General features: G+C 62.1%; 3 protein-coding genes and 2 non-coding genes across 5 annotated transcripts; 1 reads left to right on the top strand and 4 right to left on the bottom strand.

Annotated features, from left to right (window-relative positions):
* Positions 1-451: 451 nt before the first annotated feature.
* Positions 452-3,473, top strand: DHDH (dihydrodiol dehydrogenase). The gene is made up of 7 exons (XM_062512543.1): positions 452-619; positions 929-1,040; positions 1,367-1,530; positions 1,839-2,094; positions 2,461-2,585; positions 2,998-3,148; positions 3,237-3,473. The coding sequence occupies exons 1-7, from the start codon at positions 452-454 to the stop codon at positions 3,398-3,400; spliced, it is 1,140 nt and encodes a 379-aa protein (XP_062368527.1). The 3' UTR covers positions 3,401-3,473.
* A 39-nt stretch (positions 3,474-3,512) lies between these two features.
* RPL13A (ribosomal protein L13a) lies at positions 3,513-5,893 on the bottom strand. The gene is made up of 8 exons (XM_062512544.1): positions 5,848-5,893; positions 5,552-5,624; positions 5,247-5,312; positions 4,819-4,920; positions 4,638-4,723; positions 4,365-4,424; positions 3,959-4,081; positions 3,513-3,629 (listed from the first exon to the last, which is right to left on the bottom strand). The coding sequence occupies exons 1-8, from the start codon at positions 5,860-5,862 to the stop codon at positions 3,543-3,545; spliced, it is 612 nt and encodes a 203-aa protein (XP_062368528.1). The 5' UTR covers positions 5,863-5,893; the 3' UTR covers positions 3,513-3,542.
* Positions 4,506-4,579, bottom strand: LOC134056088 (small nucleolar RNA SNORD34). The gene has a single exon (XR_009934123.1). It is a non-coding gene; the product is annotated as a small nucleolar RNA SNORD34 (small nucleolar RNA).
* Positions 5,413-5,491, bottom strand: LOC134056086 (small nucleolar RNA Z195/SNORD33/SNORD32 family). The gene has a single exon (XR_009934122.1). It is a non-coding gene; the product is annotated as a small nucleolar RNA Z195/SNORD33/SNORD32 family (small nucleolar RNA).
* A 161-nt stretch (positions 5,894-6,054) lies between the features above and the next one.
* On the bottom strand, positions 6,055-10,480 carry SLC17A7 (solute carrier family 17 member 7). The gene is made up of 12 exons (XM_062512545.1): positions 10,419-10,480; positions 9,768-9,990; positions 9,282-9,400; positions 9,086-9,200; positions 8,589-8,676; positions 8,322-8,408; positions 8,080-8,196; positions 7,629-7,804; positions 7,363-7,495; positions 7,180-7,290; positions 6,974-7,101; positions 6,055-6,580 (listed from the first exon to the last, which is right to left on the bottom strand). The coding sequence occupies exons 1-12, from the start codon at positions 10,478-10,480 to the stop codon at positions 6,293-6,295; spliced, it is 1,647 nt and encodes a 548-aa protein (XP_062368529.1). The 3' UTR covers positions 6,055-6,292.
* Positions 10,481-10,614: the final 134 nt, after the last annotated feature.

Here is a 10,614-nt window from a genome sequence, read left to right as displayed (position 1 = left end):
CTCAAAATCTCCCCAAAATACCCAAAAGCCCCCAGGTCCCTCGAAATCCCTGAAATTACGCCAAAATCTCCCCCAAAATCCCCCGGGACCCTCGAAATCCCCAAAATCCCCCCGAAATCCAAGGACTGCTGGGACCCCAAGATCCCCGAAATCCCCTGGGACCTCCCCCCCAGAATCCTCACTCAAATCCCGCCAAAATCCAGGGACTCCCAGGACCCCCAAATCCCGAAATCCCCCAAATCCCGCGCGCCCTTCCAAGGGGTCTCAGGGGCAGCTCCAGCCCCCTCCCTCCGATTTTTGGGAGTGCCCCCCACCCTCCCCCACCCGTGCGTGGGTGGGGGGAGGGGCGCTGGGAGTTTCCCACGCGTGGGGGTGGGGCGGGCGCGGTCCCGTTCGTGCCCCGGCAGGTGCGGGCACGGATCGGGACCAGGATCGGGATATGGACCGCGACATGGATCGGGGGAGGGAGAAGCACCCGGAGCCGTGTCCTGGCCCGGAGACCCCCAAAAACGAGCCCGGGCCGCCCCCCGGCCCCACCCGCTGGGGCATCTGCTCGGCCGGAGCCATCAGCCACGATTTCGTGGTTGCCCTGAAGACCCTGCCCCCCACGGAACACACGGTGACAGCCGGGGAGAGGGATGGGACCCACCCTAAAATCTCTGGCAGCCCCAAAAATCTCTGGGAGTCTCCCCAAAAACCTGGGCGTGCCCCCCCAAAAAAATTGAGCGCGTGTCGCGTAATCCCATTTTCTGGGTAGACCTGATATCCCAAATATTGGTTCGTTTTTTTTGTGGGTTTTTTTTTTTTTAATTTAAGTTTATTTTGTTTTTATTTTTGTTTTTCCTTTCCATATCCTAAATCCGGGCGGGATTTTGGGGTGCGCTCGGGATTTTGGGGTGGCCACGATCCTTCACTGTTCCCCCCGCAGGTTGTGGCCGTGGCTGCCCGGGATTTAGGGCGCGCCCAGGACTTCGCCCGGCGTTTTGGGGTGTCCCGAGCCTATGGATCCTACGAGGAGCTGGCCGAGGATCCCGACGTGGGTGAGACCCTACAGGAGTCTGGGGGGGGTTCCTACAGGGATTTGAGATGTCCTAAGGGAATTTTGGGGGGGCTTCTGGGTAATCCCTAATGGGTTTTTTTGGAGCTGGGGGGATTTGGGGTCTTGTGATATGGTTTTTTTTTGGGGGGGATTGGGGTATTTTTGAGATGTCCCCCTCAGACATGGTGTACGTGGGGGAGTTGAATTGTGGGGCTTTTCATGGGGTTTTTGTTTGATTTGGGTTTGCTTGGATTTTTTGTTTGTTTCGTTTATTTGGGTCGGGTTTTTTTGGGGTGCCCTGAGGCGGTTCTTGGCTTGTCCCCGCAGACGTGGTGTACGTGGGGGTGGTGAACCCTGCGCACCTGCCCACGGGGCTGCTGTTCCTGCGCCGGGGCCGGCCCGTGCTGATGGAGAAGCCGATGGCCCTCGGGGCCCACGAGGTCGCCCAGCTGGTGGCTGTGGCCCGGGAGCGTGGGGTGTTCCTGATGGAGGTGCGGCCCCGCCAGGACCCTGCTCCTGATCCCAGTGATCCCCATTCCCAGTACTCCCAGTCCCCCAGGTCCCCCATTCCCAGTACCCCCAGTGCCTCAGGCCCCCCATTCCCAAAACTCCCAGTCCCTCCATTCCCAGTATTCCCAGACCCCCAGGCACCCCATTCCCAGTACTCCCAGTCCCTCCATTCCCAGTACTCCCAGTCCCCCCATTCCCAGTACTCCTAGTTCCCCCCAGTCCCCCATTCCTAATCCCCCCAGTCCCACATTCCCAGTCCCTCCAGTACCCCCAGTTCCTCTCCCTACAGGGGTTCTGGACCCGTTTTTTCCCGGCCTGGCGCCGCCTGCGCTCGCTCGCTGCTGGAGGGGCCCTGGGGACCCCCCTGGTGCTGCGGGGGGAGCTCGGCTTCAACCTGGGGGGGGTCCCGAGGCTGCGTGAGCCGGGGCTGGGCGGGGGGGTCCTGCTGGACCTGGGGGGCTACGGGCTACAGACGGCGCTGGCCCTGCTGGGGGGGGGCGAGCCCCCCACCAACCTGCGGGCCCATGGCGTGCTGCACCCCACTGGTACGGACTGGGGGAACTGGGGGAAGTGGGAAGGACCGGGGAGGGATCGAGGGGCACTGGGGAGAATTGGAGGGTGGACTGGGGGGGCTCTTGGGGAAGGATTGGGTGGGACTGGGAGGGACTCAGAGGGGGTTGGGGAACACTGGGGTCACTTTCCCCCATTTCACCACTTTTCTTCCCCTCTCATTTGCCTCCTTTTCTTCCCATTCCCCTTTCACCCATTTCCCCCCCCCCCCCCCCCCATTTATCCTTGTCCCATTACCCCTCATTTCACTTCCCCTATTTTTTCCCATCCCTCCTACCTTTTTTTTCTGTTATTTCTCCCCTTCCCCCCATTTTTTCCCCGTTTTCCCCATGTTTTTCCAGGCGTGGATGAGTCGGTGGCAGTGACCCTCGAGTTCCCCGGGCGGGGGCTGGCCGCTCTCACCTTCTCCATGGCCGCGGACCTGCCGGGGGGGGCAGCCCTGGGGGGACCTCGGGGCTGGGCCGAGGTGACCCCAAAAACAAGGGGGAGGGGGGGGGGGGGCAGGGGGAGTTTGAAAGTGGGGAAGAACCAAACGGTGCCTCGCAGTTGGGAAATCCCAAATCTGGGGAGGTTTTGAGAGGGAAAAACCTGATTTTAGTTAGGGAGGGACGAGTGGGGGGGGGCCAAGAGGAGTTGGGTTACTTTCTTTGGGTTTTGGGAGTGTTTATGGTTTAGGCCTTTTCGGGTTCTTTTTAGTTTGGGACTTTTCAGTTTTTTTGTTTGGGGCTCTTTGCTTTTGAACTTGTCTTTTTTTGGGAGGTGCCTGAGCTTTCAAGTTTTTTTTTTTTTTCTGGTTTGTACTTCGGTGTTTTTTGACTTTGGGGTTTGTTTCTTTGGGGTTTTGGGTTCCCCTGACCCCTCCCACGCCCCCCTTACAGCTGCCCAGTCACATGAACTGTCCAACCGAGCTGTTCTGGGGGGGTCATCGTGAGCATTTCCCGCTTCCCCCGCCCTCGGAGCCCCTCAACTTCCCCCACAGCACCGGGCTGCGCTACGAGGCGCAGCACGTTCGGGAGTGCCTGCTGCAGGGTGAGCCTTTGGGGGTGAAATCCAGAGGTTTGGGGAACTGGGGGGGCGGTCAGGGGCACTGAGCCCCCCCTGTTGTCCCCCCCCCCAGGACTGACTGAGAGCCCCGAGATGCCGCTGGCCGAGAGCGAGGTCATTGCTCGGCTGCTGGACGAGGCACGGGCACAGGTGGGGGTGGGGAACTGTGGAATGACCACTGAGCAGTCTGGAGTGACCACTGAGCAACCCCTTGGCACCTCTGGTGTTATCCACTAAAGTAAATTAATATCCATTGTTATTATCAAGGATCAATAAAACCAAGGAAATGCTCCCCAAACTCGACCTGGTTCTTTCCCGGTCCATCCCAGTAAAGCCCAGACGCTCCCAGTTAGTCCCAGTCCATCCCAGTTCGGGTTTATTAGAGCAGGACCCCGTGCTGTCGCAGCACGGCCGTGAACGGCGCCGCCTTCTTCTCCGCATTGCGCTCGGCCCGGCGCCGCAGGCTCTGGGAAACAGGAGGAAAAACAGGGAAAAAAACAATGAAAAGTCAGGGACTGGCAGGTCCCCAAATCCCCCCACCTTCAGTTCCCATGGGAATCGGGGTCTTACCCCCCCCTGGTTTGGGGCTTTTACCTGATTTTAGGAATTTATTCCTGGTTTTAAAGGTTTTGGAGCTTTATTCCCACCCTTGGTTTTGGGGGAGTCCCACACAGAAATTCTGGCGTGTTCCCTGCCTGGCTTCGCACCCCCCCCCAATCCCGTTTTGGGGTCCTACTCCCCCCCTCCCCCACGATCCAGATGGGGATTTTGAGATATTTATCCCGTTTTTCTCACCATCAGCTTCCTCTTTTTGTTGTACCGAAGCTTCGCCTTCTCCTTCCTCTTCTCCTCCAGTGCCTCGGTCACGTCCCGGTACTTCCAACCCACCTCGTGCGCCAGCCGGCCCAGTACGGCAAACTGGGGGGCACTGGGAGCTCAGGGAAAGGCCCAGAACCCCATAAACCCTCACCCACATCCCCAGAAACACCCCTAAACCCCATAATACCACCCTAAAACTCCTCTAAAATAATCCAAATCCTCCCCTAAAACTCTGCCCAAATCTTGTAACCTTCACTGAAATGCCATAAACCCCTAAAATATGGTAAAATCCCCCTAAAATCCCATAACCCTAAGCAAAATTCCCATAAACTCCCTAAAATCTCATCCCCTCCCAAAATCCAACAACCCCCCAATGACTCACCTTGCGCGTGGGTTTGAGCCGGATGATCTTGAGGGCAGCAGGCACCACCATCCGCTTCCGCTGGAAAATTTAGGAATTCCGGAGTTGTTTGGGGCTCCCCAGGGGCGTTTTGGGGTAGGTTTATGGGATTTGTGGTGTCCCAAGTGTCTCAGAATTTGGGGTTTTTTCTCAAGAAAAGTCAAACAATGTAGGTAAAAATGACATCATAGACACCAGGGTTGGTGCAGGGGAGGGAATTTGGGGAATCCTGGAGGTAGAATTTGGGGGTCCCACCTTGTCGTAGGGCGGGGGGATCCCATCAAACACCTTGAGCCGCTCCAGGGCCGCCTGGCCCCGTTTGGTTTTGTGGGGCAGCATCCCTGGATTTGGGGTAAAAAACGCGGGAATCAGGGGGGAATTCCAGGAGATTTTGTGGGGGAATTCCGGGGGATTTTATGGGGGTGTCCTCGCTCACCTCGGACCGTGCGCCAGAAGATCCTGCTGGGGGCTCGGAAGTGGAACGGGCCCCGGGAGGGGTTGGTGTTCATCCTCTTCCTCAGGAAAGCCAGGAATTTCACTGGGGAGGGGCAGAAATTGGGTGAAATCCTTCAAAAACGGGGTTTGGGGAACTGTCCAGAACTTTGGTGGGGTGGGAAAAGGATTAAATCCTCCCACCAACAGGTCTGGGAATTTCACAGCGGTGGACAAACGGGTTGAATTCCCTAAACACGGGGCTGGGAATTACCGGCAATAGCAAAAGAGCTTCAATCTCCCCCAAATCGGGGAGTTCGGGGCTGCATCGCGAACCCGGGATGTTCTGGAAACCTCTCCCAACTTCCCCGCGGCCCAGAATGGTCCACCAAAACCGGGATTTCTCCCCAAAGCCGGGATCCCCCAACTCACGCTTGTTGCGGTAGAAGTTCCCGGAGATGTTGATGCCCTCGCAGCGAACCACGACTACGCGGCGGCCTACGGGGAACAGCGGGGTCCGGCCGGGTCAGCACCGAACCGGGCCCAGTCCGCTTTCTTCTTCCCGATGTTCCCGGCTCCCCACCAAGGCCCGAGCCCCCCGCGCTCAGCTGGTAGTGCATGGAGGCGGCTCTCATTGTCGCCAAACTCAAAAGCCGAATGGGCTCATCACGGCGCGGGGGGGCCCGGTTATCCCAGGGGACTCCCAGCAGTTCCCGGGGAAAGGGTCCCGCACTCACCCAGCAGCACCTGCTTGGCCACGATCGCCGCCAGCCGGCCCAGGAGGTGCCCACGGCCATCGATCACCAGCACCTGCGGTACAAGGGGAATCTGGTGAGGCCTGACCGCGGCTGGGCCTTACTGGGGTTAGGCCGCACCGCGGGGCCTCCACGTGGCCGCGCCCGGCGCACCTCCCGCCGCCCGCCCGCGGTTCCCGGCAGCTCTCTTACTGCTCAGCCCCTTCCCAGACCCCGTCAGGAGCCCCAGCGGGACCCCCGAGCCCCCCAAAGCACCCCCGAGCCAGCCCGCTCCGCACCCGCGGCTCCGCCATGGCCGCCGCCCGCTCGCAAAGAGGCCGCACCCCCGCGAGCCGCGGGGTCGACACTTCCGGCGGCGGGGCCACTGCAGGGGCGGAAGTAACGTCATACCACCAAGAGGGCGCGAAGCCGCGCTAGGAGGAGCCATTGAGGGCGGAAGTGGAGAAAACTCTCCGTGTCCCCAGAGACCCCTCCAGTACCTCCCTTCTGCCTCTCCAGCACGTGTAGGACCCGTTCCCGGACCTCCCAGTGCTCCCCCCAGTACAGCACTCCACACTTTTCAGCGGCCGCTCCTTGTATTTATATATGTACAACGGAGAGGATAGCCCGGCTTTTGGGGGTCTTGGGGGGCGCGGGAGGAGGGCGGGGGCTCCCCGGTGGGTCCTTGGAGGTCTTCGGGGGAGTGTGTGGTTATTTGGAGCACATCCCTGCGTGTGTCCAGCGTCACCCATGGGGGGTCCCGGGGGCCGGGGTGGTGCCGGTGGCCCCGTAACTCGCGGGGGGCCCTCCCGGGGGTCCTCCCCCGCCGACTCCTCCTACTCCTTCTTCCTCCCCTTCCTCCTCCTCCTCTTCGTCGCTGCCCAGGCCTCCCGGTGCCAGCGGCTCCGCCTCCTCCCGCGGCGGCTCCGCCCACGGCTGCGGCTCCCCCGAGGCGAAGGCGCCGTAGAAGGCCACGCCCGCGTAGTGCACGAGAGCGGCGATCAGGAACACCCACTGCCACTCCTCCCGCGTCTGCGCCAATCAGCGCCCGCCGCCCGCCCCGCGCCGGCCAATCAGCGCGTCCGGGGGGCGTGACCAAGACAGCATGAATGGGAACGGGGCGCGGCCAATGGAGAGCGCGGGGAAACGGGAGGGCGTGGCCAAGGGAGGAGCGGGAAAACAAGGGGCGCGGTCAATGGAAAGTAGGGGGGGCCAAAGCAAGTGGGCGGGGCCAAACATACAGTGAGTGACAGGGGGCCAGTGCGACCCCCAAAATTCGTGTGTCCCCCCCACCAGTCCCATTGATTCCCCCCCCAGTCCCACTGTGTCCTCCCGTGTGCCATTGTCCCCACACTGTCCCACTGTCCCTGCCTGACTCGTGCTGTCCCCAGCCCCCTCATGTCCCCCCTTCCACTGTCCCCTCACCTTGTGGCGGGTCAGTGCCCCCACGATGAGCGGACACACCATGCCGGACAGTGTCCCCACGCCGTTGGACAGCCCCATGAGCACGCTGGCGTAGCGCGGCGCGATGTCCAGGTGGTTCACGTTGAACCCTGCCAGGTGGCAGAGGTGTGTCACACACCCGTCCCCCGCTGTCCCCATCCCCGCACCCCACTGTCCCCTGTCCCCACCAGAGATGGCGAAGCCACTGAAGCCTACGGCCAGCACCAGGAAGGAGATGGCCACTGCCCGCGAGTGCGAGTAGCCCACCACCAGGAGCAGCGTGGCCTCCATGCCGAACCCTGCGGGGTGGGTACATTGTCACCCGCTGTCCCCACGCGTCCCCCCCATGTCCCCGCTGTCCACTCGCTGACCGCCGCAGTTCATCATCTTGCGGACGTTGGTGGTGGACATGAGCCCGCGGGAGCGCAGGAAATCAGCGATCTGGCCGCCGATGGGCACCACGATGGTCATCACCAGGTGTGGCAGCGCCGACAGCAGCCCCACCTGTGCGGGGTTGGGGTTTGGGGGACTTTTTAAATTGGGATGGGTTTCCTGTGGAGCTTTCGGGAATGTTTTGTGGGATTTTTGGAGGGTTTGGGGGTTTTTGGGGTGTTTTGTGAGATTTTTGGGGCCCGACCTTGCTGATCTCAAATCCAAAGACCTCCTCAAAGTAGGCGGGCTGGCTGATGAGCAGCAGGTAGAAGGTCCAGCTGCGGCAGAAATTGGCCACGATGATGGCATAGACGGGCATCGAGGTGAAGAAGTGGCGCCAGGGCGTGGCCAGCTGTGGACAGGGAGTGGGCCACTGACCGGCTGGCCAGCAGGAGTGACCCCCCCCCATGCCAACCCTAGCCCGGGCTTGGCCCCAGTTCCCACCTACACCTCGTTTATGGCCCCAAGTATGGTGGCCACAGTGACCTTTTAGTGGCCATGGTGACCCTTCTGTGACCCCCCCGATGACCTTTGGCTGCCTGTGACCTCTTCCCAAATGCTGGCGACACCCACTGATCCCCCCAGTGCCTCCCAGTGACCCCCCAGTGCCCGTCCCAGTGCTCCCAGTCTGACCAGCAGCGGGTTGCTGCCCACGCTCTCGCCGATGCTCTCCTCGATGTATTTGCGCTCCTCAGGGGAGATGGTGGGGTGCTGGGCAGGGCTCTCGTACGACACCAGCACCCAGAACAGGTACCAGAACACCCCGAAACTGCCTGGGGGGAGGGCACTGGGATCACTGGGAGGGGTCACTGAAGGGGTCTGGTGGGGATCTGGGGTCATGGCGGGAATTAAGGGAGCTCAGGGGGTCCCGGGGGGGGGGGGGGGGCGGGGGTCTCACCATAGACGTAGAACACCGAGCTCCAGCCCGTGTACTGCACCAGGACCCCGGCCAGCGGCATGGCCACCACCGCCCCTGCGTATGAGCCTGCCGGGGGGGGACAGCAGTGACACCCCTGGACTCCCGGGGACACCCCAGGACCGCCCCCACCCATCCCCGCAGCCTGCTGCAAGCCCTGGGATCCCACTCCCACTCCCTGTCGCGCACACCCCCAGTTCCCCCTACGGCCATGGTGGACCCCCAGCCCCCCCCCGGTAGCCCCGGTACCGCAGAAGGCTGTGGTGGCCAGGCGGCTCCGCTCCAGGGGTGGAGCCCACTTGCTCCAGATGCCGTGACAGGCGGGGTAGGTCACACCCTGCCGAGACAGGGCGGGGTCAGAAAGGGCGCCTACCTAGGCCACGCTCTGCTGGCCACGCCCACGGGCCTCCAAGGGACACACCCAACCCCGGCACGCCCCCTCAGCCGCGTCCTGGCCAGTGGAAGTATGAGAATGGCCACACCCCAAGCTCACCGGTTACACATCAAAACCCACCCCAAAAACACCCCCAAACACCCCAAAATATCGCAAACCCACCAAAAAATACACAATACCATCCCAAAACAAGCTGAAATTAACATGAAATATCCCAAAACCACCCCCAAAGACTTCTGAATACCCCCCCAAAACCACTCCAGCTCCATTCTACAGGCCCCCAAAACCGACCCAAAACACAAAAACTTTCCAGATAACCCTACTCAAACGCCCAAAGCCGGCCCGGCCTGACCTCGACCAGCCCCTGCATAACGCGCACGGCGATGACGCAGCCAACGTGGGTGCGCGCGGCCGATGGGATCAACATGTTCAGCACCGAGGTGGACACAATGGCCAGCCCGAACACCCTGCGAGGGGGACACGGGGGTGACGGGCGCCACCCCCCCCCCCCCAGGGCCACCACCCCCTGCTTCAGGGCCACCACCGACCTGTTAGCAGCGAATTTCTGGGCGATGAAGCCGCCGGGGATCTGGGTGACGATGTAGCCCCAGAAGAAGGAGCCATGGATCATCCCCACAGTCTCAGGGTCCCAGTTGAACTGGGCGTGCTGGGGGGAGGGTGGGGAGGGGGGTCAGTGAGGTGGAGGGACACGCCCTGTCCAGGTGATCCTCACACCTGTGTGCGTGTGTCTGTTCTGCAGACATTCCAGAGCTGTGTCTCCCCAGTGACCACACACCTGTCCCCAGACCCTGCTGCTCCTTTACCTGCCCAGACCCTGTATCTGGACCCCATTAATCCCATATGGTCCCCTGTCCGTGGAGAGGATTGACCCCGCTGACCCCATACCTGTCCCACCCCCACTGATCCCATACCTGAACCCGCTGACCCTGTACCTGTCCCCACTGACCCCACTGCCCCCACAGCTGTCCCTGCTGACCCTGCTGCCCCCACGCCTGACCTTGCAGCCCCTGTACCTGTCCATGGCTGGGGTTGACCATGCTGACCACGGCCACGCCCAGGTTGCAGCGAATGCCGAAGCTGATGCAGAAGCCGATCCCGCACAGGATGGCGATCCCGTAGCGCCGGGGCAGCCCGCAGAACGTGCAGTCCAGCACGGGGGGGCGTGGAGGCGTCGGGGTCGCCCCTGCTGAGCTCAGCTCCAGGCTCTCGGGGTCATCCTGGCGCCGCTCCAGGAACCTGTAGAGGTCAGCGGGGGCCTCTGGTCACCCCAGTCCCGCCTCCCCCCCAATGTCCTCCCGTCCTTTTCCCCCCCGCCGTGTCCCCAGGTCCCCCTGTGTCCCCCCCCGCAGCGGCGGTGGCAGCAGATTAAAGGCTCTAAATCCCCCGTGGTGGCGGTGCCGGGGAGGGGACGAGGACAGGGACGGGGACACGCGTGGCGCAGACACGCGTGGGCTTGGGGGGGGACACATATGTGCAGGACACCCAAAACCTCCACAAAAGCCACCCCCTCCCCTTAATGACCTGACCAAGATCCCCCCCGGGCTTTCACTCCCATCCAAGAGGAGTGACAAGGCCACAAACGCCCCCAGTCCCAACCCAGCACTCCCAGAGTCCCAGGACCACCCCCCCGCCGTGTCCCTGTGCCCCCAAATCTGGAGTCTCACCTGTGCAGGCGGCCCAGCCCAGCCCCCACCTGGCGCCGGAATTCCTCCTTGTTGAATTCCATGGTGGCTCAGGGCAGCATGACCCAAGGGACCACCATGAATCCCTCCCCCAGACACCTCTGACCCCCCTCAGGGACACCCGGGGGACACCCAGGGGTCAGCTGGGGGTGTCCCCCCTCCCTCCCCGCAGCCCCCT

This window comes from Cinclus cinclus, chromosome 38 (genome assembly GCF_963662255.1).
Source record: "Cinclus cinclus chromosome 38, bCinCin1.1, whole genome shotgun sequence".
NCBI classification, from domain to species: Eukaryota; Metazoa; Chordata; class Aves; order Passeriformes; family Cinclidae; genus Cinclus; species Cinclus cinclus.
This window is presented reverse-complemented; position numbering and strand designations above follow the sequence as displayed.